The sequence below is a fragment of the Eleginops maclovinus genome, chromosome 3 (assembly GCF_036324505.1).
Source record: "Eleginops maclovinus isolate JMC-PN-2008 ecotype Puerto Natales chromosome 3, JC_Emac_rtc_rv5, whole genome shotgun sequence".
Classification (NCBI taxonomy): domain Eukaryota; kingdom Metazoa; phylum Chordata; class Actinopteri; order Perciformes; family Eleginopidae; genus Eleginops; species Eleginops maclovinus.
The window spans coordinates 21,402,131-21,426,874 of record NC_086351.1 but is presented as its reverse complement, the minus strand read 5'-3'; the positions used below and the strand labels follow the sequence as shown (position 1 = coordinate 21,426,874).

Here is a 24,744-nt window from a genome sequence, read left to right as displayed (position 1 = left end):
CGATCCTTTATCTCAACACTATTAGAGACTCCTCGTTTGTTTTTATACAAGTTATTTAATTTATATAGTATTGATTATGTTACCAACTGCAGCTTCAACACGTTTTTTAGTATAAGTTGTGTATTTCATGAAAAGACACACACAGGCAGGTAGAATCAACATGATCTCACCTTTAGACCAAGTAGAGCTCCTGAGTCTCGAGGCACACTTCCATCTTTCATGCGCTTGTTGAGTAAAATACGCCCTATTAGGCGATCCCCATCTTTGGACGGCTGCCACGTCACCGGGTGCTACAAGGTCAGAGCAACACACACCTCTTGTTTAACAACTCATTTGCTTGCATGTGATTACATTAGACCCAAGCAGACAACTGTCCATAGTGGAAAAGGGTGCATGGGGATAGTATTTGATCACTCAGAAAGAGAGTTCACACAAACTCCGTAGCCCTCATCAATACTGTTTCATTTTTTATACAGCAACACGCTCAATTATTACAATTTTAGAAGACGGGATATTGAATTGCTAAGAGAATCAAGGACGAACTATTGATGAAAAAATAACATCCAACACAACAGTGAAAGGTGTTATTTCCAGAGCTTGTGTGAACATGCCAGTGTGAAGGTGGAGTTAGCTTCATGCAGCGCCCCATGCAGAGTAAAGCAAGCAGCCCCAACACTCCACCTCCAACCAGCTCTTCAGAGTGGAGCAGGAAGACCGGAGTCTCACTAAACACAGACATACAACCATCATCAGGTGAAGGAGTGAGGGGAAAGCAGACTGCGAAAAAGGGGGGGAAAGGTCGTCTATGATGCAAGAACAAATGAGGTAGACCAGTTAAAAGATTTTAAAAAGAATGGAGCGCATGTATTAAGGCCATGAGATAGAGAGAGGGTGAAATCACAGACGCGCAGTGGAAGGGAAAAAAGAAAAACATATGTTTTTATTTTTGTGCAAAACAAATCTTCCCTGTTTTGTGTGCTTACAATCATTTAGGTTTTGCTAAAGAAGTGAGTGGAAAGTTAGGCAGGGGGCAGGTTCTGTCTGGACTGGGTGCTGTGGGGGGGGGGGGGGGGGGGGGGGCAGCAGAGTGAGAGGGTTGGCCCTGAGTGAAGATGTTTCCTATGACACTAAACAGGACCGCTGCAGAGCAAGAACACAACATACGGAGGAGAACGAGCATGCAACTAGGAGAGACCCACATTCCTGTGTGCCATGACAGACAGAGAGGTTGTGTCAATGCTCTTTTTACAACTACTGTCAGATGTGTGGTTTCTGTTTGGGGAGCAAAACAGCAAGTACAAGTAGCAAGCAAAGAAGGTGCCCCCAAAAGACTTTTAAGGCAACACCGAGCAAGGTGGAGCCAAAAGTAACCGAAAAAACAAAAAAGGAACGAAATCGCAAGAGAAATCAATTTATACAAACGTCAAATCAAAATAAAAAAACAAACATCTCACCTATTTACACTGAGTGACAGAGAGCAAAACAAAGACTGGATGGGTAGGTTAAAAATAATAATAAGAAAATGCAGGCTAGATTGTCTTAGTACCTTCTCACTATGGCTATGCTCCTCGTTTAGGGTAGTGCTACTGCACGTATCAACTCCCGAGTCTTTAACCTGCGGTTCACACCATGCCAAGTCCTCTTCAAATGAGTGTCCCCCAAAGCGCACCATTTTCTTTTGCCTCTCAGATAAGGTGTGTGTCGGCTCGGACATAAATGTCTGCTCAATTGTTTTTCTTTTTCCCCTTTGACTGTCCCCTACAGGTGTGGGATAAAAACAGAAAGAAAACAGAAAAACAACATGCAAAGGTGTAAATTAAACGAAGGAAACATGAAATGACAAAAGACTCTGGTAGAGGGAGGGATGGGGGGGAGGAGAGAGACAGAGAGAGGGAGAGAGAGATGGGGGGTTAGGTAGAGACGGAAGAGGGGGGAGGTCAAGGCAGGGCTCCACATGTCTCACCAAAGACATTGGGGAGGCCTCGCTGCTATGCCAAGAAGCATGGTCCCACCAATGGCCATCCAAATCTCCTGTAAGGTGGTGGGGGGGAAAGGACGCACACACACAAGAAAGGACATCGAGAGGGACCAGTGAGGACACAAACAACAACAGACAGTAACCGCTATACACACATATAGAAGCAAACAAGACATCCAAACATTGATATTTGCACACACACACACACACACACACACACACACACACACACACACACACACACACACACACACACACACACACACACACTCTCTCTCACATACTGTAAAACTCAAAAGATGGTCAGCATGTGAAACTCAGAGATCCCTGTGGAGAAAGAAAGACGCAACTCAGGTCAATAACCACCTCCACACAAGCTTTCATTAGAAAGTGACAGTGTTAGAGGGGGGGAGAAGGGGAGGACAGGGGGACTGCAGGCGGGTTTCGAACCTGCATCCACCACAACAGGGACTGAACCCCAGTACATGGTTGCCAGCTCCAATCACTATACCTTAGATGTTTCTCTTTTCCTTGTCTTTCCTACAGAGTAAACCCCACCCTTTATCTGGATTCTTGTGGAGTGACCTCGACCACAGATCAGATTCTCTGATATTGCTGGCACAATAGATGTTAAATTCAGAAGTTCATTTTGTGACATTGTTAAAGAAGTTTCTCACGTTCACCTTCATCTCAATGACATATTTGATGAGCTCTAGTGTTTGTTGGTCAGTCCGTCTATCAGCATAGTTACGGACTACTGGCTCGATTTTCATGAGACTTATGGAAGGATGTAGCTACCCTTTCATTTTTGGTGCGGACTCAAATCACAGGGCAAAAACATCAATTGTTTTTAAAATTGTGTAATAGGGCATTTGTGCTGCATTCATGTGGCCTCTGAATAATTGGAAAAACAACTTCCAAATTAAGCTAACGGGACCATTTGAGGAGCATGTGGGTTCACCGTTGCCCTTGGCAAAGGTCTGCACTCTGCTAGAGCCATTCTAGTTATTATAAACACGCTGAGAGGGTCAGAGGAATATTGCTTGGAACACTTATGACACTTCCAAATGGAACTGACCATCCATAAATGTTAACATCATGTTATTTGATAAAAGTATCTTAGTTTCTTCAAGCCGTCTGGAGAATGCCCTATTTGAATGGTGTTTTACTACCTTCATGGATCACAAGTTAAAATGCATCAACATCTGGGATAGATAGAATCGGAGGATGAAACCCTCTTTATTTGTCACACACATGCACACAGCAGAGCACACACAGTGAAATTAGTCCTCTGCATTTAACCCATCCTAGTACTAGGAGCAGTGGGCAGCTATTGTGCAGCGCCCGGGGAGGCTTAGGACCAACGCTAAAACTATTTCAACTGTTCACACAACTGTAACACATTTCCTTACATTGATTCAAAGGTACAAACACAATCAGAGAGAAGAATAGTTTGCCTATTATTCCCTCTTATATTCACTGAAACATCTTTAACAACAATGTTTAAAAGCTCTTTATAGATCCCTAAGTTCAAATCAGCAGACAACTCACATTGTGTCTAAACAAAGTCAGTAAACTGCTATCTTATCGTACAGTAGCTGCATCTGTGGGCGGGAGCAGAGCATGACTCTAATGTGTTTAACTGGGGATTCAGATTGCAAAGCCACACAGCCTTAACTGACCTCAATCTAAAGTGCACCAGGGAGAGCTTTTAAAGATGAGGCTCTGATTACAAGTTCTGGAGCAGCACCAGTGGACACACAGCCGAAAGAGAATACAGACTGGGCATACTGCTGTAATGTTGTTACAGGGTGGAAGTTTCTGGGACATTTCTTTTTATTTTTTACATTTTCTCATCCATCCAGCTGAAGGCTTAGAGTATAAGTGATGTTGGTTAGCTTAACAGAGTGAACCTGTAAACTGATTTCTTGCTGCAGATGTGATACTTTGATCAAACCACTAAGAGATGACACAGATATTTTATGTGACAAATATCAATTCACATTATTTCCTCTGTTGTAGACTAAGAGCTACACATGCAAACCCAACCTGCTCCCAGAGACTAGCAAAGAGAGAACATTCAATTTGATTAAGAGGCTTAAAAAAAAGTCAAGCTAATGAGAAGAAAGGATAAATATTAAATCTGAATACGGTGTTTAGAAAAAGGAGGTAAAGGGTTTTTTTGCTCTGTCCTTAGACCTCAGTGTAACATAAAGCTGTTTTTACACTTTGTTATTAAGCAGGAAAAGGACTTTCATATGCGTTTTGCTTGAACTGGTAAGTTCTTTGACGACTGAAAGTACAGTTAACACATTTGTGCTGTTGTTGATGAGTTGTTTGCTTGCATGAATGTATGGAGGAAAGGGAAGGTTATCTGAAAACACTGCACTTGTTCAACCCCTGGGCCATCCCCCTTTCTCCTCTCCTACACTTCACTCCCCCTGCAGAGTGCTGTATAACTTAATGGATCTATACAGGCCTCCGTCAAGCATTATCTTACTGAGGATTCAATCTCAAGGAAAACAGCAAACTCTGATGGAAAGGCATAAAAATAGCTTGTATATGCGTCTGAATGTAAAAGAGGAGGCGGTGGTTGAGGGGGGGATTACAAGGGTAAAAAAAGGAAGGGATTTTCAGAACAGAAAAAGCTGCATAGAAGAGGAACGCTGTGAAAAGATAGAGCCACAGTGAATAAATATAGCCCTGTTCCAGAGTATTCAAACTCGACTGATGTTAGTACATCACTCTCACAAAAAAGATATCGCCTTATGGCATAAATAATGTTGTAACGATTTCGGGTTTTTATTTTTAGCACTGTCTATTGGAAATCTTTGTATGAATGATAATATTTTATCTGGCAAAGCACTTGCTAATGTTTAGAGATACTATCAAATGCAAATTAATTGGATATAAATTCAAACATATTTAGAAGAAAAAGCACAACTAAAATGTTATCAGTATTCAAGCACTGGCCTTCACATCTGGATCAATATGTTATTATTATACTATAAACTTACTTTGGCCTTTGATCTCTTACTTTGCCTGAATTCTTTTCTTTCTTGAGTTGTAAATATATTTATATCTATATACATAGAAATGTCTTTTTCTTAACATATGTTAACGAGTCATTTTGTAAGTGTGATTGACGTATGTTGTGTCTATTCTTGATTTGGCATATATTTTGTAGCATAATTCCACCTAGCGTTTGATACCGTTTTCTTAATATAGTTTTTATTTTCATTTTTAGGATGCAAATTATTATAATTTTACCTAATTTAATATCCATATTTATAAGAGTAAGAGTTAATACTACAATTATATTTCCACACTTGTATCATGTTTAAAGTTGCAAGGTTAGTCAGAGCCCTCCTTCCCTCCCTGTTCTCTCTGTAAGCTATCACTATCCATCCATCAGTGCAGGGGAGTGCTAAAACTACTTACTGTACACAGTTATGCACTGTGATAAAACATTATGGGTGTCTCCAGACAGGCTTTGCCCTCTGTGGCCCTCTAACCAACAGCTGACAACAGTGATTACCCTCTTTGCCTCCCAGCTGCTATCCTGTCGGCAGAGCAAACACCAGAGCCCGGTTCAGCACGGTGCACACCCTCCATTGAACCAGTCATTCGCCCTAATGTGGCCATGATAGTCCAAACAGCTGGAGGCCTGCATCTATGATCAAGGAGGGAAGGATCATGTAGATCACCTTTAGGTAAGACAGTGGGATGGTTGCATTTATTTGGGTCCTTTAAGTTTTGCAAAAAGAGCAAATGTTATTAACTTTGCTCAGATATCCTACAAGGGTTGTGATACATAGAACATGCACATCCCACCGGTGCATGAATAGTGTTACACAGAAAAACACAATCCATCCCAATATATTCAAACCCATGTATAATGATATGTATTGTATCGCCTGATTCAAGGGTGGCCTTTTATATATTTAAATGTAGTGTAAATACTTGTCTTTATTCTTTTATAATGCCAAATCGTTTTTTATAAAGATTTTCTTTTTAAAATCGTTTTATTTTTGAACTTCTTTTACAACAAATGTTTTGATGTTGTTTATGTTTGCACCACCAGATACCCAGGCAAATTCCTTGTATGTGTCAACGTACTTTGCAATAAACTCAATTCTGATTTATTTGTCTATTTTGGAGCTATAGATAAACATTTAGATACACAGCTTATCTCAAGGTCATCGATAGTTTCCCCCTCCATCTGTACCTGTCCTTCCTCCCATCATACTCCTCAATATTCTCCCTCGATGTCCGTCAGAAATAATTGCAGTACGTGTCAAAATGGAGGTACGCCGCCCTCCCTTTCCCTGAAGCTTTATTAACAGTGGCACTCCACAATTGGGCACTGATCCCCAGTGAGGCACAGTATGGTTTTTCAGGAAGCAGGAAACTCATCATGGCCATAAATTGTGAGCATCAGCAGGCTGCAGCGGCTCTGCCGATCCGCCTCGACTCCGAGGCCCCACAAAGTGCTGACTCAGGGCAAAGGAGGAGCGCAGGCAGTGGTGGAGTTCACCAGCAGCAGGCTCTCCATCACTTTGACAGCTCAATAAAAACCAGTGTAAACTATTAATTGGATCATTAATTATTGATGCTGTTTTTACTACAATTCCAGAGGTGAGAGCAGAAAAGAGGCCGGGGTGAAACTGTGTGCTTGTTTTAACATAGTCACCAAACTAGGAGGGGGATACAGTGTCATGTAAAACCCCTTGGGGGCAGGACTTAAAATGTATCTCCTAAAACAAAACACACTGAAAAACCTGAAACGTTGACTTTAATTAAAATGATTATGTCACCACGTTTCACCAAACTGTATTACGTTAGATGAAAGCAATAATATTAAGTTGAACGTAATGTTTTTATTTCAATTCAATGACTCAGGGCAAAAGAGTAATTTGTGGTCATTTTAATTAAAGTCAACGTTTCTGGTTGGCCGTGCAGACCACAAACCCAACAGACTGATGGAGGTGCAGGACGATCACAAGCCTTTACGAGGATGTAACTTAGTCCCTACACAATGTCCGCCTCTCTGCCGTAGTTAGCCCGCCTCTCCTTTTCTGTTTGTTCGGCACTATAATGAGACGGCATGTCGGGGGAATCAATATGGAGGAAAACACAGGGAGAAGAGTGCCGTGATAAATCAGTCTCCAGCGCTCGCAGGCACGAGCCAGGCTCATTACAGCTGGCACACCCTCTCTCCCCCAGTCTCCTCCTCTCCTTAGTCTCGTCTCCTTCTCCTCCCATTAAGCCCCCCCCTCCTGCCTCCCTCCTAAGGGTGTCGGAGATATGAGGGCATGACATGCACCCTGCTCAGCCTGCTGTTGCACACCCATGTCCTTCATAAACTGCGCCACATATGGCCAAATGGTGCTTCCTGCCCTCTCCTCTTGAGGCCACACATGATAACGTGGTGTTCTTTGCTTTGCTGTCTGGATGTTGAAAGGAAAGCCTCTCTCTTTATGCCTATCAGAGAGTGCTTGGTTTGCATGCAACACAGAGGGAAGTAAAATCCCAATTGGTGTCTTTTCAGGAAAAAACACCTGCGCTTCTTGGTTTCGCTAAAGTACATCTAAGCCTTTTCCAGACATGCAGTTTTTCCCACATGTAAACTCTATGCAAAACAAACAGACTGATCTTTCTTTAGAGCTGCCAGAGTGTCACATATGGAGCCTGGAGTTTTGAACCTCTCTCTGTTATGTAATTACATTTTGGCAGAGTGCAACAAAGCTAACTCTGGTTCTAAAATAAATGGTTCAGTAGAATTGTCTGAACCAGTTATCAGAGTCCCTCCACGCACCATAACATAGCAGCCTTAATTATGTCATGAATTAATCAAACTGCCACTTATAACTAAGGACCAGTGATAGCACCCCATTATGCGCTGTCTGTAAATGTTCTGTAGCTATGGTATGCTATACTTATTCAGGTCAATAGTCCAACTCCTTCCTGTCCATCCCCTCTCTCCTACACAGCCTGACCTGTGGGGGAGGCAGACAGAAGCAGACAGAAACAACAGAAACTCTGACCCTGCAAACAGTCGACACTTCTACCTATTTTTGTTCCATCATGGCTACCTGGAAACCTGGAAACTCCCACATCAATAATGTAGCGCTAGTGCTGGGCTGTTTCCCTAAGTGAGCAAAACAGTTACATAATAGAGCAGACTGGCTGAATTCCTCCCCTCTCCTCTGGATAAACATTTGGAGCTGGTGGCAGGCGCTCTGGTCTGGTGTTACTGACAATAGTAACCTGCTACTGTAGTTTCTTCTTTACTGTTTCTTTATTCCTCCATTTGTCCACCACGCCTCATGCTTACATTTTGCTTAGTGTTTTTAACATTTTTAGAGTAAAGGCCTCTGTAATTAACAGTTTGACAACAAAATCAATTCTCAATTAGGACAGCTGTCAAGCAGATGGGGCAGTCAAGAAGCTAACAGCCTAACTATTGCTTTCGATGTTGATCTATGCAGAGTGGCATTTAATTCAGTGAGTCTGACTTTTGGCTTGCCAGTGCGTGTTCATACACTTGGACAAGTGCATTTGATGCTCCAAGCAGGTAGCACATTTCCCATGAGCCATCTGATGTTCATTTATTTTTCACCTAGCTAACCGCATGACATTTCTTTAGTATCTTTTCACCCATACGACCACATCTGTTTCAAATCTCTAATCTGAACAACAGGAGGGTTTTTAAATTAGCACCCCTACAAAAGGCAGGAGATGAAAATGTCCTCTTACCTAAAGACACTTTCAGACACGTGGTCAAAAGTTGTAAAATTGTTGCAACTTTAATTCTAGGTAAAGATCATGGTTTAGGAGTAAATACATATAAATATAGCCCCTGAAGGGGTACACTAGCTTAGGTAAAGTTATGTAAACTAAACTACAATTCGCATGTCATGTTACATGTTTACTTTAACTCTGAAATAAAACCCAAGATATAACAAGAACAGTGTGAGAGTCCTGTATGTCCCTATGCTGACTTTCTCGCTCTTTACACCGCTTGACCTGACTTACATCTTGAGACAAAAAGCATAATACGGCTCATAATACGCTGCTTGTAGCAACATTCACAGGCGTGTTTGTAGTGAAACCCACACCCAAGCCCTGTCCCTGCTCCCCATTTCCGACCATGAGAACCAGCTGTGGTGGTAAGACCTGGCAGAGTGTGCCATAAGATGACAGCATAAAAGAGAAGGCCTTGACAGCATTAGCATTCATTTCTACATACAGCCACACACATAAACAGCCATCCACACTGAAACATATCTGGCTGGCTTGTGAGCGCACAAGCCTCCAGTTCCAAGGCCGGAGCTGTCAGAGTAGATTCATATAGAACACTCATAAAACACAACGGTGCTTTACACATACGTAAGGCTCATTGTTTTCTATTTATATTCAAATACCACGATGTCATCAAAGAAGTAGTTTTAAAAAAGAATTAAGCTTAAAATATAGAAACTGTTGAAAACTAAGTGGCGACAATACAAATGAGCGACTGTTAGAGACCGGTCACTTTAAGGAAGAAAATACATACATGTATATTTAAATGTTAATCTACAAATTGGTTGCTCTAAAAGTTGTGTTTCTATTCATCTTTTTCCAGAATGATTCTTCATAGATGTTGTTAATAGATCCTAAGCTGGGTTTTTTAAATCCAAAAAATAATGAGATAATGCATTTTTTCTTTTGGAAAATAATGAGCCCTACACACACAAACACACATATAGACATACACACACAGAGAGCCAGAGCACATATAGATACTGTAGACTGGGGAATCTGAAGGTTATATCTGAGTCAACATCTGCAAGAATCAATATCCACAGGAGACAGAAAAATCAACGCAACAGAAATATGTAATTCTTAACAACAACCTTATGTGAGGATCATACTGCAGAAGAATGTCTTTATGACTGCTTTAAAAAGCAACTGAGAAACGTGCATTAATGTAAACGGTCCTGCTAACTGAAGTGTATATCACAGCTGTATAAATGTATGCAGAGCAGCAGAGAGACGCGACTGGCTCCTACCTTTCTCACTGACTGACTCACTCTCTATCTCCACATCCTCACAGCTTGTGTACTCTGGTGTGGTGGCCAGCTCCTCCTCCGAGCTGCTCAGCGACACCTGCCGCATCTTTCCTCCCTTTTTGGTTTTGTGGGGCTTGGGGGGTGGTGGGCGTACCGACTCTGACTGGTCCGAGCTGAGAGAGTCGTTCCTCAGCATGCTCTCCATCTTCTCCCTCTTGGTCTTGCGGACGGCTGAACTGGGGTCCAGGTGGTGCTGCTGCCTCCTCATGGAATCCATGTCCCCTCTCCGCAGGTCCCCAGATCGGTCTCCCAGCACAGGGCTACGCTGCGGCGTCGGTGGACTGTGATTGGAGGATCTGTGGCCGCCAAGGCTGCCACCCATGGGCCCAGGGGAGGAGCGGTCGACAGAGTATGAGCGCTGTCCCACCATAGGCGGCCGGCGCTCGGTGAGATGCTGGCGGGACAGCCGGATGGGTCCTGGGTCGTCCTGCTCCGTGTAGGCCAGGGAAACGTCACTATGACGACGCTCATGCCTCATGCGGCCCACCTCAGCGTGCATCCTCATCTGCTCCTCATAGGGCTGCGGCTTCACGGGGTAGCGGGCCAGGTTGGGGTCACTACGGTAACGTGTCTGGAACTCCTCCTGGCGCTGCCGCTGGAGGTCGTACTCGCTGGGTCCATCTAGCTCCTGGTCCAGCGGGTATTCTTGGGAGTGCCAGCGTCCGGGGCCCCGCCGGTCCCGGTAGCCCATTCGTGCCGCATCTGCATCTGGGTACATGTGTGGGCCCCTCGGAGCCCGCCGGGGGTCCCCATCCCCATAGTCAGACGGTGATCTGGGCATGCCGCCGTCCGTCGGGGCATACTGTGAGTGATCGCCCCCCTCCCTTTGGTCGTATTTTTGGTTTGGATCCCTGGATGCAGATGGACTTTGTTTCCTGTAGATCAAAGAAGAGGGAGGAACAAGATGGAATTTAGAAGTCGGTCCGCTTTAAACAGAACGTTTTCAGATTTAGATAAAAATGTTGATGCTTAGTGTCATTTCCAATCAGGATACAGAGTTAGCCTCACAGCTTCATCACACTTCAGTCTGTAGCTTCACTTTATTTGCACTGTGCAGGACTCAGTCCCTGTCAAAACCTGGTGAAATCCTGCTCTGTCTCTCACACACACACACACACACACACACACACACACACACACACACACACACACACACACACACACACACACACACACACACACACACACACACACACACACACAAACACAGAAAGAGAGAACAAGGACTAAGCAGAAGTATGCAGCAGTGCTCCCCCTTCCTCACTGCAATGCTCTATAACATGACACGTTGCCTTAAGGTTTAACAATGAAATATGTGCAAGGAACATGTTTGTTGAGCTGAACCAATTCAAGACATGTACGCTTCTAATTATAAAAGAAAGGATACACGGTCCTTACACAGACAATATGGTATCCAATGGTTGACCCTTTATAGGCAACAGGCAATCACTCACTTTCAATTTGATAGCAACCAATCACTCTGATGATAGAGGTACTTAAATCATCACCATTTTCAATGCAGTATAACAACACAGGATGCCTGGGTATGACCTGTTTGTTTTCCCAAATTAATACTGTGAGTGTGTGTGTGTGTGTGTGGGTGTGTGTGTGTGTGTGTGTGTGTGTGTGTGTGTGTGTGTGTGTGGGTGTGTGTGTGTGTGTGTGTGTGTGTGTGTGTGTGTGTGTGTGTGTGTGTGTGTGTGTGTGTGTGTGTGTGTGTGTGTGTGTGTGTGTGTGTGTGTGTGTGTGTGTGTGCGCTTAGGCATAAAAATGAGGAAGCAGACAGTGTACTGCGTCGCATTGACAAATGATTCAGAGTTCCACAGATTGTTTCTGTGTACACAGTTCAATGGACATGGAGAAGAGCGTGTGTGAGTTCAGTCTAAGTGTATGAACCTTAGAGGAAGGTGCACATTTATTTATGTAGCCACCGTTTCATGGAGGTGAAAACACCTTATTTCACTCAGAACTTAAGGAACACACTTCTTAAGAGAGAAGACTATACACCATTAAAATGCTGAATTCATGTGGCCTGGTCTTCAGAAGATATAACAGACTGAAGAAAAGCATCTTTAAACAAGCATAGTTATAGTGGACATTAGGTGAAAATAAAAGATGGATATCTTCAAGTATGGTTACAGTCAGGAGCCCCATATTTTTTTAAATGAGCTATCAATAATTTAATCATTGTCCCGGTGTCTGGAAGGAGACCAGCCGGGAAGTGGGTGAAAAGCCTGTGCATTAATGCATTTATTCTTTTGTTGAGAATCAATTATTCCTAAGCCACTTTTCCCCCCAAAATAATAATGACATTTCAGTGAGGAAAAAAAAAGCTCTGTGAAGCATTCCTTTAATTTTGTATGTGACAAGTTCCCATACATTTCAAAGGGCTTCATAAATCACCGCTGCCAGTCTGGCTCAGTGGCCAAGGTAAGGACTCCTCACTTGTGATTGGGTAATTTACTGAAGCAGGGAGGGTTGGTAAGACCACATTAGCCTGGCTGTAAAGAATGTACATCAGCACTCTGGTGGGGCACGTCTGAGAAAGAGGAGCTTCGAGTGTTGAATTCTATGTCGAATTCTGAATAATCTCCCTTAAATAAAGTGCAAGTTTTAAGAAGAGAGAATTATGTATGAGCATAACGTATAGTTCATGAACAACTGTTAGAATATGGGCTGTGACAGAGAGGCAGAATACTATTTATACATAAAAAGAGAGCATACATTTTGATGATAATTAACACCCGCATCTTTTAGCATATTGTTTTGATTATGACCCACAACTTCCTTGTCTGTGTGCTACTTTCTGACAAAGTAAGTGTCCATAGTGGGACATTTCAATGCTTAAGAAACAAATATTTCCTCAGAGGTTGGAGGGGACCAAACTTGAGATAAAAGGAAAGTGAATATTGGATGAAGTAAATGAGCAACTGCATGTTAGCCAGTTTGCCATAACAACTTTATAAGATGGATGTGTGCTGGATGTGAAGTAACAGCTGGTGACTGCTGCTGGGACTTTGGTTTCAAGTCTAGTTCATCCCTTTTAGATGCCATTCTTTTTGCAACTTGAAATAATGTCCTGCATCCCAAACTAAAATAAACCTGATTCACCTAATAGTGGGTTCATCAGAATCAGAATACCTTTATTCGTCCCACAGAGGGGAAAGTTACAAAAGATAAAAGACGTTGTATTGCCATTTTACATTTCTGGTATAAGAAAGGTTTTTCTTACTACTTGTAAGAACTTTCTCATTACATGTTCAACAGCAACTCAAGATCAATGATGGACAGTATGAACCACTAACTGGTTGCATAATGTTTGTCATTTGTTGTAAATGCAGTACAAAAACAGATCTTAGCACTGGTGATGCAGTGGAAATACAAACACAACACAAACAAGACTAATGTACGCTGTAATGAACACAACCTCATTTACAACAGAGGCAGAGAAACAAAAAGGCCCTCTGAAGTGTGTGTGATGCAGCCAGCTCACACAAGTGACCTCTCTTTCTGCTTCACATCAAAACAAATGTGTCCTATCACCTTGGTTCACAAACGTGGCCTGGTTAGTGATTCAGGCGCAGCTGGAGAAACACATGAGGGTCTCTGCATTATTCATGACCCGCTCCTGGACACTAACTGAGCAGCGGTTCATTCACAAATTCAAAGTGAAGCGGCAGCAGAAATGAGATGCTGGAGTAGGGAACAGGCGCCGTGACTTGGATGGGAGATAGTGTGGAGTGGGGGGGGCACGGTGATGAGCATGTGAAACATCTTCTTATAGTGACTTGATGATGATGGAGGAGTGTATTTCCACATGTCTTCAGTTGTGCATACCTTTATGTGTGTAGCTGTGTGTGTGTTTTTCAGCACTGCCTAAGAAATACTTCACTTTGTCTCTCGGAGTGTCCTCAGGACTTCAGGATAATGTGTCCTCTGGGATGGTGTCTTGAAATCGTACACCCTCAACCCACAAATGCACATAGAACATGCATATGGCAACTACAACAAACACTTACAAACGGCCATTTAAAGGGCTCTAACTCATCGTATCACATTCCCAGTTTCGCGTTTAGTCCGCGTGTTCTTCCTGTCCAAACAGAGGAATGTGGATGGCAGCTAGCAAGTGAGCTACAAAGCGCACTCCAGCCTATCATCATTTGCATCCTGATGCTAACGCTGAACCGACCTTCGGAAGTAAGTACAACAGAGCAATGGCGCAGCACTACATTTTGTGCATTATTCCCCCATTGCTCCAGCTGCCACTGCTACTGTAATAGCCTCTCTGCAGATTCCTCGGAGCTCTGCCGTAACACACTCTGCTGATCTTAGATTTGCATTCCATCCTCAGTGACACAGGCAGAGACACAAGGGAAGAGAAGAAATGTGGAAAGGGAAAGAGGGGGGAATTCACTGGCCATGTATGTGAATTAGAAGAAGTATGAAAAAATAAAGCGGGGAAGATGCCAGTAAACTGTGACCCCCAGCTAGACATGCAGCTGGTGTTCGTGGAGCATTCAGCCAAGCTTGTCAGGCTCAAGGACGGGACAGCATAGGATTGTGATGCCTGAGATGCTGCACAGAAGCCTGGCTGCTGCAACCATTGAGTCACGAAGCGCACAGTGACGTGCTTCCTCCATCAGAGTCCCTTATATGGGAAGATGTGTGCGTGATGTCACTACAGACATAGCGCTGAGTCGCAGCGCAAGCAGTGTGGTGTGCAGAAACCAACCAGCAGTGAATCATCCTAACAGGCCGACAATAGAGAGGCATGTTGGCTGTCTGCACGGTGCAGTGTGGGATACAGGAGAATACTGCCTGCTTTCTGAACATTCCCGTTGAGGGTACAACAGCAGCCCTCGTTATTGCTGGTTTCCTGTTGTCAGCCAACTATAGAGATCCTCTGTGATGGTGTATGAAGCAGGAGGCCTCATTCAGTTGGTGAAAATAATATTTGATTCAGGGATAGAGACACTGAACTTACTGCATCACTATAACAGGACTCTTATACAGCTCCGGAAATAATTTAAGAGACCACTCCAAATGTTTCTTAAATCTTTATCACTACATGTATGGCAGTCTTTCCAGGGTCTGTTGAATTCCAACACAGAGAAATGTTGTCAGCAGTTTATAGAATACAATTTTAAAAATCTGTTAACTCAAACACGTGTCTATTAATAATAAAACAAGAGAAAAATGATAGTGCTGAAGTGGTCTCTTATTTTTTTCTGCAGCTGTATATACATGCATCTTTGACACTGACTTCATTCCAATAATATCTTCATTTAAATTTCCAACTGCAGTAAATTTGCTCCTGTGGTGGACCGTCATTCTCTCATAATGTTGCCTTTTTCCTTTTAAGCATGCATCCTTCTCCAGCCCTGCAAACTGTTGGCTAGTAGCTTTTCACAGAGATGGCCGTAAATAGTAAAAAACAATTAAGACAAACGTTCTAAATAGGTTCTGTACATTTCCAAAAAACGCTCCTAAAACCCTTATAATATTGGCATATCCCAGATGACAAGTGCTACAGTGCTAATAAGCGTAATTCGGAATATCAAAGCAGTATGTGGTGTTTGGATGCTAGTGTGCATTTAAAAGAAGTCAGTTACCACATTAATATTATTTTGGGTCTGATGGCTGTAGAGTACCATTTGTTTAGATACAAAAGCAAAGGTGTGTAAAGCCTCTCTGTGGTGCGGGGCCGCTCTAATGCTGTGTACACATGGTTTCTGTTTTTGCTTTCAGCACAGCCTTGAACAACTCCGATGTGTCTAAATTTGAACATTAAAATCATCTTTTTAAAGTACACTCTCCTTATCAAAAGCAGCATAATGTATCAAATCCGAGACTCAAAAAAATCATGAGATTACACTTTGGCCCAGGAAGATTAAAAAGAGCGACCCTAAAAGATTAGAAGTGACCTGACATGCTTGCAATGATAAAACCTTTATGCTGTTATTTTTACACAGCACGACATAAAAACAAATTGGTAAATTCCCAGTGTTACGGGGTAAGTAATTTTGCTTTGTCCCGTTTGACCTAGGTGATCAGAAAACATCTCTAGCCTGAGCCCAGGACCCAGGCTGCAGATGGACTAAATTGTCTCATTGTTTAGCACTGCCTGAGCTATCTGAGCGATGAAGAGAAGCCTTACATCTAGCAGGAAGCAAATAATTAACATTTGATGTGGGTTTACAATTTTAAAAAAGGACATTATCACACATATATATACACAGAGCATCAGCAAGACAAAGACTAGTGATCCATATGCTGTAAATTGTGAACACTTCAGCCTTTAAAATTGAGAGCATTGAGCAACTACTGTTCACAGTCAATGACAATGTCCTCGTGTTCATTCTAAAAGGAAGTTAAATCTGAATTTAAATACAATTAAAGATGTATTACAGTTGCAGAAATGATTGAATGGCTTTATATGTTGGGAGCCACAGTAGATTTCAGATTAAATGCACCAGAGCTGACACCTTTCATTCAAAGCCTCATGACAGAGCTAAATGAATCATGGAAGCAGAAAAAAAAAGTGATTTTGGTTACGATTATTTTTGCCTCCCTATCTCATTTTGCCTGCCCAGCCTTTCACAGATTCTGCAATAACAAAGATAGGAATTAAAGAACCTTTTAGAAGCAAGAAGAAAGATAGCAAGAAAAAGTTGGTCATTTCTTGAAGGACTCGATAGCTTGTGAATTACATGATGTGGATTTTTGTCCACAAAGGCATAAACATAGGAGATATGTTGATATTCCATTTAAAAGCAAAGAAATACAATGCGTGAGGATGAAGGATGATGAACAGTAAGGATCTATGAACCCTTATGCTGCATATAGAGGCACCTTATGCACATGTATACCCTGACAGAATAAATTAATTGAAACATGTTTATATAAATGAGATGCCATGATGAAGCTGCTGACGATCCCTGAGGCATCCTTTAGAAGATATAGCAAAATGCAAAATCTTCATTTTCCTGCAACTTTATTCATTATAACATTAAATAAACAATTAAACCACATTGTATTATCAAACCTTCAACATCCAAACTGCAGCCTAAACAATCAGAAACAATCCACCTTACTGAAAGGGAACGTCCGATCCTGGGCTGCAGCTCAGCTCAAATCTCTGCTTTGCTGCTCCACGTTATCACCTAGACCTCTGAGCAAAAAGCTGTCCGGTCCGATCCAAACTACCTAGCACCAGTGCTGGATCACAGCCTAGAGCCAGGCCCTTGTTGTTTCTCCAATCCTCTCTGCTCATCCACTATAAAAAATGTCCTTGTCTTATTTCTAGAAGGCTCTGAATGCCCTGCAGACAGAAGCGGTCAGTGTGGTCCTGCAGCAGCACACTCCGGGGTGTGTGACACCAGCTCCGTCCACTCTGCCTCTGCTGCTTCTCAAGGAACATGTTAAATAAGAAAGCCAAAAGCAATCAAGGTGAAAATGCAACGCTGCCCCTGTGGGGACTGTGCCACCTCTACTTTGCGGATAATGGAGAGAAGTCAAATGAGAACAAATGAGTGGCGCTGTGTTGCAGAGCTCTCCTCTAAGAGCAAAGCTGGCCCACTAATGACAACAATACATCCTAGAATGGTCTCTATTGAAATGAGATAACCAGAAAGAAAAGCAAGAGTAGAAAAAAAAGCTGTCTCAAACCTATAGCAATCAGAGAAGAAGAGAGGAGGTAAAACCGTCCATGGATGCAGCGTCACTCTCCCTCCTAAGACTAACTCAGTCGGCCTCTGTCTGTGAGGGACCCCCTGTTACCTGGTACAATCAAAGTCGGTTCAAATCTTGCAGCATCACGACAGTTTAGCTACAATTGCCAATATCCAAATGATCATGTAGCATTAGCAGGACCTGCCTTGTCTGGCCGATCTGCTGATCTCACAGAGCCCCGACACTCCGCTGCGTGTGTATAGACGGCACAGCGTATGACCCTGCTTCAATGGATTCTGGGTTCTGAAAGCGAGCCAACTTTTGGGTTTAACGCCATCATCATGTGATCGCTACGATTGGCTGGAGGTCGAGTAGCGACTCGGTCCACTGAGTCCTCTGCCTAACAAAGAATTACATGGCTAGGTTTATTACTGTTTCCCCCCAGAGCAAACACAGCAGTAAGATTCACCTAATCTCATTCAGATCCCTAAAATGAACAAAAGACATGAGGGGGGAGGGGCATAGATGCAGGAATAGAGATGTGTCTACCACATGATTTCTGTGCATCACAAAATGGATCAAAGACTTTTTTCCTGGTTGTGCACCGTGATGACGTGGATGTTTTTCAGTGACCTGGTTTGATAAGTCTGCTGTGTGTGTGTGTGTGTGTGTGTGTGTGTGTGTGTGTGTGTGTGTGTGTGTGTGTGTGTGTGTGTGTGTGTGTGTGTGTGTGTGTGTGTGTGTGTGTGTGTGTGTGTGTGTGTGTGTGTGTGTGTATTATGACTGACTGTATCAAGGTGTTGTTAAAGTCTTTCTTCCTGCCTCTTTTTCTCTTCTCTGTTCTGCTTCAACACATTTCACATCTGTCACCATGTTGCTCCAATCGCTTCCCTCCCATGAGGGGCACTCTGAGTCAGACTGAAGATAAACCCAAAGAGTGAGTTCTGTTTGTGATGATGGTGGTGACAGCTGACTGACAGCAGTGTGGATTCAGGGGGGGGCAGGTGGGCGACGGGAGGTTGACACAGCATTTTTAACGGCGGTTTGACGGTGTTTCATCACCACAGAGTCAGGAAGGGCTGCAGGGCGCTAGGTAGCTCTGAGTGGAGTTAGCATCTGACTGCAGCGCTGAGAGACAAGAAAGCAGTTTCAGACCATCCATGATGTTATGGCGGCTCTGAGAAGAACTGTGAATATGCAAAATTTGTCAGAAAGCTAAATGTCATTCTTAATTAAAAGTCATACCCACATTTCACGTAAATGTCATATACCGCAACAGAGCAATATGACTTCACCATCACTGGCATCACTCTGTAATGAAACGACACAAGAGAGAAATCTATATGAGCCAATATCTGGACCAGCCAGGCTAACATCAGTTTCAATCTTAGCATTTCAACGAGTGGCAGAATTCAAACAGCGCTTGTTCTGTGCTGAAATAAAATCTCCTCTGATGTTAAGCTGTGCTCCCACATCACTCCTTGAGTACACCCTGTCCTTCAAAGATTTTGTTCTGTGTTTTCACTTCTGCCCATCAGATCAACTTAAGAGCTCACACTCGATACTGACACTGTTCAGGTGCGTGTAAATCCTCAAGGATCTGCTCATGAATCACATGTCTGCGATGTAAATGTATCAGGGCTGTAAGAGAGAACATGGACCACTGACTTGTACCAGAGCAGGTACTTATTTTTCATATTCTTTTGTGCACAATTTCAGATAAAGGCTACACTAATATTAGTATGACATTTTTGGTAGAATTATATTCCAGACACTTTAACCACGTGTATAAGGTGCCATCTTTAACCCATACACACATGCACACAGCCTGATGCTGCACAGTTTTATTCGCAGTAACAAATGACAGCTCCTTCCTCACTTTTGATCTCGGTGCTCTGTGGAAAGTGTGCACATATCTCAGGTCAGCTGAAGGGGTCTGCAGATGTGTGAGCATAATGACTAATTGGTTTTAAGAGCACAGAGTGTGTCCTGTTGTCTAAGGTTATGCCAACTGCTGCCTTCTGTGTTCATGTTTATTCTCTGTGTGGGCTATATGTCTTCCGCACTGCACCGCCTGTTAGGTCTCCTGTTTAAGAAGACGCACCGCTAGCACTATGTAGGCCAAGCCCCTACAGAATATGCCATTAAGATTAGCTACAAGTCAGGACTGTTCCGCTGCTGCTTGCTCCTGCCCGCCCTACAGAGGAAGGTTAGAGGAGCCAAGCATGTCTTCATTTTGATCATATTGCCAGGAACAACAATGCATAAAGAAGAACGCACATCACACCTCTGTTGAGCAGACACACAACCGGCCCTGAGTGCTGTCTGTAATTATTGAACACAGCTGTAGTATAGTACAGACAGAGAACACAGTGATGTTGCATTGTGGGGTAGATGTTTCCTCTAGAGAGTACACTGGCTGCTAATTAACAGTTTTCACCAAGAATTAAAATCTATGAAAAGACATGCTTGATTGGCTATCATCTGTGACCAGACCTTCATGCTTCTGTATCACATCTCAGTCATCCCCTTTGAAAGAAACCACAAAGCACCCTGTGTCTGGTAATGTGGGAAACAAGAACTGGACGGGCTCTACTGTGTATAAAAGAGAATTTCACCTGGGTCTAAAGGCATTTCTTACAGACAAACAACCAAGTCCCAGTAAGGACACATCTTTGTCTTACACAAAATAAATAAAATTAAAGATGACTGATTTCATTAAAGGTGCTTCAGTTTCTGGACTGCGGCAAAGAAGTTTGCAACAATTTAAAAGAGGCTAATTATTAAGTATACACAACTTCTGGGACAATTAAATACAATGGAGCCATTGTTAATGCCATTACTAACACCTATGCTTCCTCTAAGACATGTATGTTGTCAAACAGCATATTGGGAAGTACCCCTCAGTAGAAGGAATAGAATGGTAGAGGAAGAAATACCATTTATTTTCACAAAACAGGGAGAGAGGGGAATTGTGCTTTTATACTGCACTACACTAAATATAGAATATCTACTTATACTGTATATGATACTCATCACAGCTCACAAGTGAATTTGTTTCTACTGGGTAAACTTGGAAAGCAGCAGTGGAAGAGGTACTCAGATCTTATACTTAAGGTAAAGTAGAAGTACCAGAGTGAAGGAATACTCTGTGACAAGTAAAAGTCCTGCAATCAAAATGATACTCAAGTAAAAGTACAAAAGTATTAGCATCAGAATATACTTAAACTATCGAAAGTAAAAATACTTATCTACTTAGTGACTTCACACCACTGTTGGAAAGTCCCATTGTACACATTGTATAAATGCAGCGTTATACTATTATTATTCAATGAAGAAAACTGCTGCCAGTGGTATTAGAAGAGTAACCTGGTGGGTGTGTTCCAAAGCGTTGTCACATGTCGATGTGTCAATTGCATGAAACCAGTTTTTAGATTGGATTAGATTAGATTCAACTTTATTGTCATTTCAAAGAGCACAAGTACCAAACCCTGCAGCCAACACATTATGAAGACTACCAGCTTAACGTGAGATATCCACAGAGAGCCTCCCCTCCTGCCTGCTGCTGTGCTGTAGCGTTGTGACTGCTCAGCACTCAGCAGTCATTGTTCATTTCCACAAAGCGCTCTGTTTAGAGAACATATTGAGATTTGTCGAGCTATTCATAACCCAACATATTCTATTGTCACCAAACACTGGGCTGCATTTCTGCACTGGAAATGTCTTAAAAAACACGGCCTACCCATCTCTTTCTCTCCTACATGCACGTAATTGAAAGCACACATTGAGGCACACACACACACACACACACACACACACACACACACACACACACACACACACACACACACACACACACACACACACACACACACACACACACACACTTCTTCTTGGTTCTGCTAAGTATGCATTTTTCATTCCAGTGAGCAGGCTGCATTTGAAATCAAAGGCAGTGACGCTGCGCGGCTGTCTGGCTACACAGAAAGTGAGGAGGTAATGAAAAAAGCTGAGGGGTGAGTCACAGGATGCTTTAATAATCCTTGCTGCCCAAAATAACATCTTTGGAGCTGGACGGACCGACAACCCTTCTGGCAAACCAGCAATGGTCCGCTCTGGTCGTCATGTGGGTAGCTCCATTTGCCCTCTCTTTGTCTCCCATCTCCTCTGAGTCAATTATTATCAATAGATAAGACTGCAGCAGCATGGCAAGACATGACAGACAGTCAACCTATTCCTCTACTGAAGGCAGGGGAAAGGTTTGTGTGCATGGGTGACAGACGAGCTGCAGGTAGTGAGTGACACCCAGGTTAAAGTACCATGACGTCCCTTCATAGGTGAGCAATGAGTCTTTGGTTATTGTCCAATCACTGCTGACAAATGGTGATAGGGTCCAGGCTAAATAGCTCTTCATGTCGGGTTCAAGGTTGGGCCTTCGTTGTCCCATTCAACCCTTTCCATGCCTGTCCACACAGAGCTCTGGCCTGTGTGAAGAAACGCTAGGAGAAAAAGGAACCTCGCATCTCGTGTTACCAATGCATATCTAATTTTTCCTCACCAAACCTGCAGGCTTACTTTGTTTCCGTTCTTAAATTCAAGCTAATCCTGCTCACAGCATTGATCTTTTTCCAGTAGGAAGCTTCGCTCCGAACACATTTTGCAGTTAAAAATAAATACAAAAAGGCAATTTCCTATGTGAAGTGACTTTGAATATAACATCCAAGACTCACTATTCTATATTCTATATTATTATATTATATAAGTATTGGATAAGATCATATTTAAACCTGCACTGGTGTTATTTTTAGACAGTCTAAAACTAATTTCACTGCTTTTGGTGTGCTGGGAGTCACCTCGTTTTTAAACATTCATTCTCTGACCGCATGGACACTTGGTTTCAATAAGTAAATAATTTACCGAGTTAAACTGTTAATTTCAGAAGACAGACATTTTAAACAAGAAAGGTGACAGGAAGTCAGAAGCGATTGGAGTCCAATCATGCTCATTTGTTCCCAGGGACCAGTGTTGGGTGTAACGCGTTACAAAAGTAACGGAGTTACAGTAATATATTACTTTTTGCTGTAACGCAGTAATATAATGCATTACTTCTGAAATGTGGGTAATATAATACCTGTTACAATTCTCAGTAACGCAGTTACAACACATTTTAACCCGAAATGATGTGGAGTTTTGTTTCTAAGAATTCACAAACATCGTGAGACATTCCGACACCAGAGAAATAATTGTGCAGGTAGAATAGTAACTCAGTAAGCCTGTTTACTATTGGTTAAGAGGGCTGCAGAAACAGATTCACAATGCAGAGCTGCAGGCTCACAATGGAGAGCTGCAGGCTCACAATGCAGAGCTGCAGGCTCGGAGAAAAGAGAAAGACAGGAGTGCAGGCAGGCCAAAGCAACAGAAGGTAACTTTCTCTGGGTCTGCTGCTTGAACCCCGAGAAGTTCAGAGACTCGTGGCGGAGTGTCTGCAGCCTCTGTCTTCTGTGGAATCGCCGGCTTTTAGAAAGCTTGTCAACAAAATCCCCGTTAACACACCAATGACAAGGTGAGCTAACGTTGCCATAGAGACTTCATATACAGCAGGTTACAGGGCCGTGCAGAGGCTCCACTAACATGTTATTCATAACAAACAGAGACGTAATGTTACCGGTATCACATATTATTCAGCCCAGTTAAACAGAGTATGAGTTTAATTTCTAAGTATTTTCCTAATGTTCAGCATGTACTGCCAGATAGATAGATAGCTTTAATTAATGAGCTGCAATAAACTACATTTTAGCATTTAAAGCCATACTTTTGCAGTTATTTTTGGTGAAAGTAACTCAAAGTAACGCAAAAGCAGTGTAACGCATTACAGTTCAGAGACTGTATTGCATTTTGGAAGTAACTTGCCCATCACTGCCAGGGACATTATAAAGCTGGACAATATGGACATGGGGTTAACCTAATACCTGAATGTACCAAAAATGTAAAATCTAATATAACTGGGTTGCACAATGCTGATAAAATTGCAACCATTACACATTTATTTTTTTTCAGAAGAGTGTTTTCCAGTGGAAATATCTACCCCACAACACAACATTACCGTGTTCTCTGTCTGTACTTTACTACAGCTCTGTTAAATAACTACAGACAGAACTCAGGTCTGTCCTGGTTGTGTGTCTGCTCAACAGAGGTGTGATGTGCGTTCTTCTTTATGTATTGTTGTTTCTACCAATATGATCAAAATGAAGACATGCTCTGTGGTATAAGTGTTATGTACTGAAATTACACAAAGAAAACGTGGGGGCCTACCTGACTGCAGCATTTGTATTTAAATGTGCCTTTGTTCCCTAGTAGTAGTGTGTTGCCTTTGGCAATTCAACATAGTTCACATTCATCACCACAGTAGCTATATTTTACACATCAATTATAAATCAAGTATAATTATACAGCCGATCATTGTAGTAAAAGCTGAGGGTGTATTATTGGGGTACTTAACAACTTTCTAAAATGGTTTAAAGACCAGGAAGACAACCTTCACGATTCACTGTAGAAATGTCAGTATAATAAATGTGTGTGATGTATTGTGTTCACTTCTTTTCAACAAACTGGTCATCTGCTTTGATGATACTTGTGACAAACAGTGGCCTAATATAGAAATACATTGGTTGTCAGGGAAAGGAGTGATAAGCACTCTGCAGTTACACCCAGAGGGAAAGGAAACCACTGCAGAAAAGTTACCACAATGCATCTCTGTGGCTGGCATAATCAAATCAAGGTGTATGCTACAAGTACCTCATTAACTTTAACTCACATGCACATTTATCACTGAGGAAGCACCACTGTATGCAAAGTGAATTGCTCAATGCTCAATGTTCTCCTTTGGAAATATTCAAAGCTTTATCTTTGTTTAATTTAGCAAAACACTTCATTCAAGCAGCAAAAAAATCCAAATATGGTTTCAGACTGTTACTTGGACAA

At 42.5% G+C, this 24,744-nt stretch overlaps 1 protein-coding gene across 4 annotated transcripts in view; it reads right to left on the bottom strand.

Annotated features, from left to right (window-relative positions):
• Positions 1-24,744, bottom strand: part of rims2a (regulating synaptic membrane exocytosis 2a) — a 138,050-nt gene that overhangs the window by 58,886 nt on the left and 54,420 nt on the right. For 2 of the 4 annotated variants that reach the window (XM_063879379.1, XM_063879380.1), the window contains exons 2-4: positions 10,033-10,967; positions 1,964-2,031; positions 171-290 (exon numbers count right to left, since the gene is read on the bottom strand). In XM_063879379.1, coding sequence (XP_063735449.1) covers positions 171-290; positions 1,964-2,031; positions 10,033-10,967 — 1,123 coding nt within the window. Of the gene's footprint in view, positions 1-170; positions 291-1,546; positions 1,759-1,963; positions 2,032-10,032; positions 10,972-23,914; positions 23,944-24,744 lie in introns of all 4 variants that reach the window. The other 2 variants (XM_063879377.1, XM_063879378.1) reach the window with 2 other exon arrangements.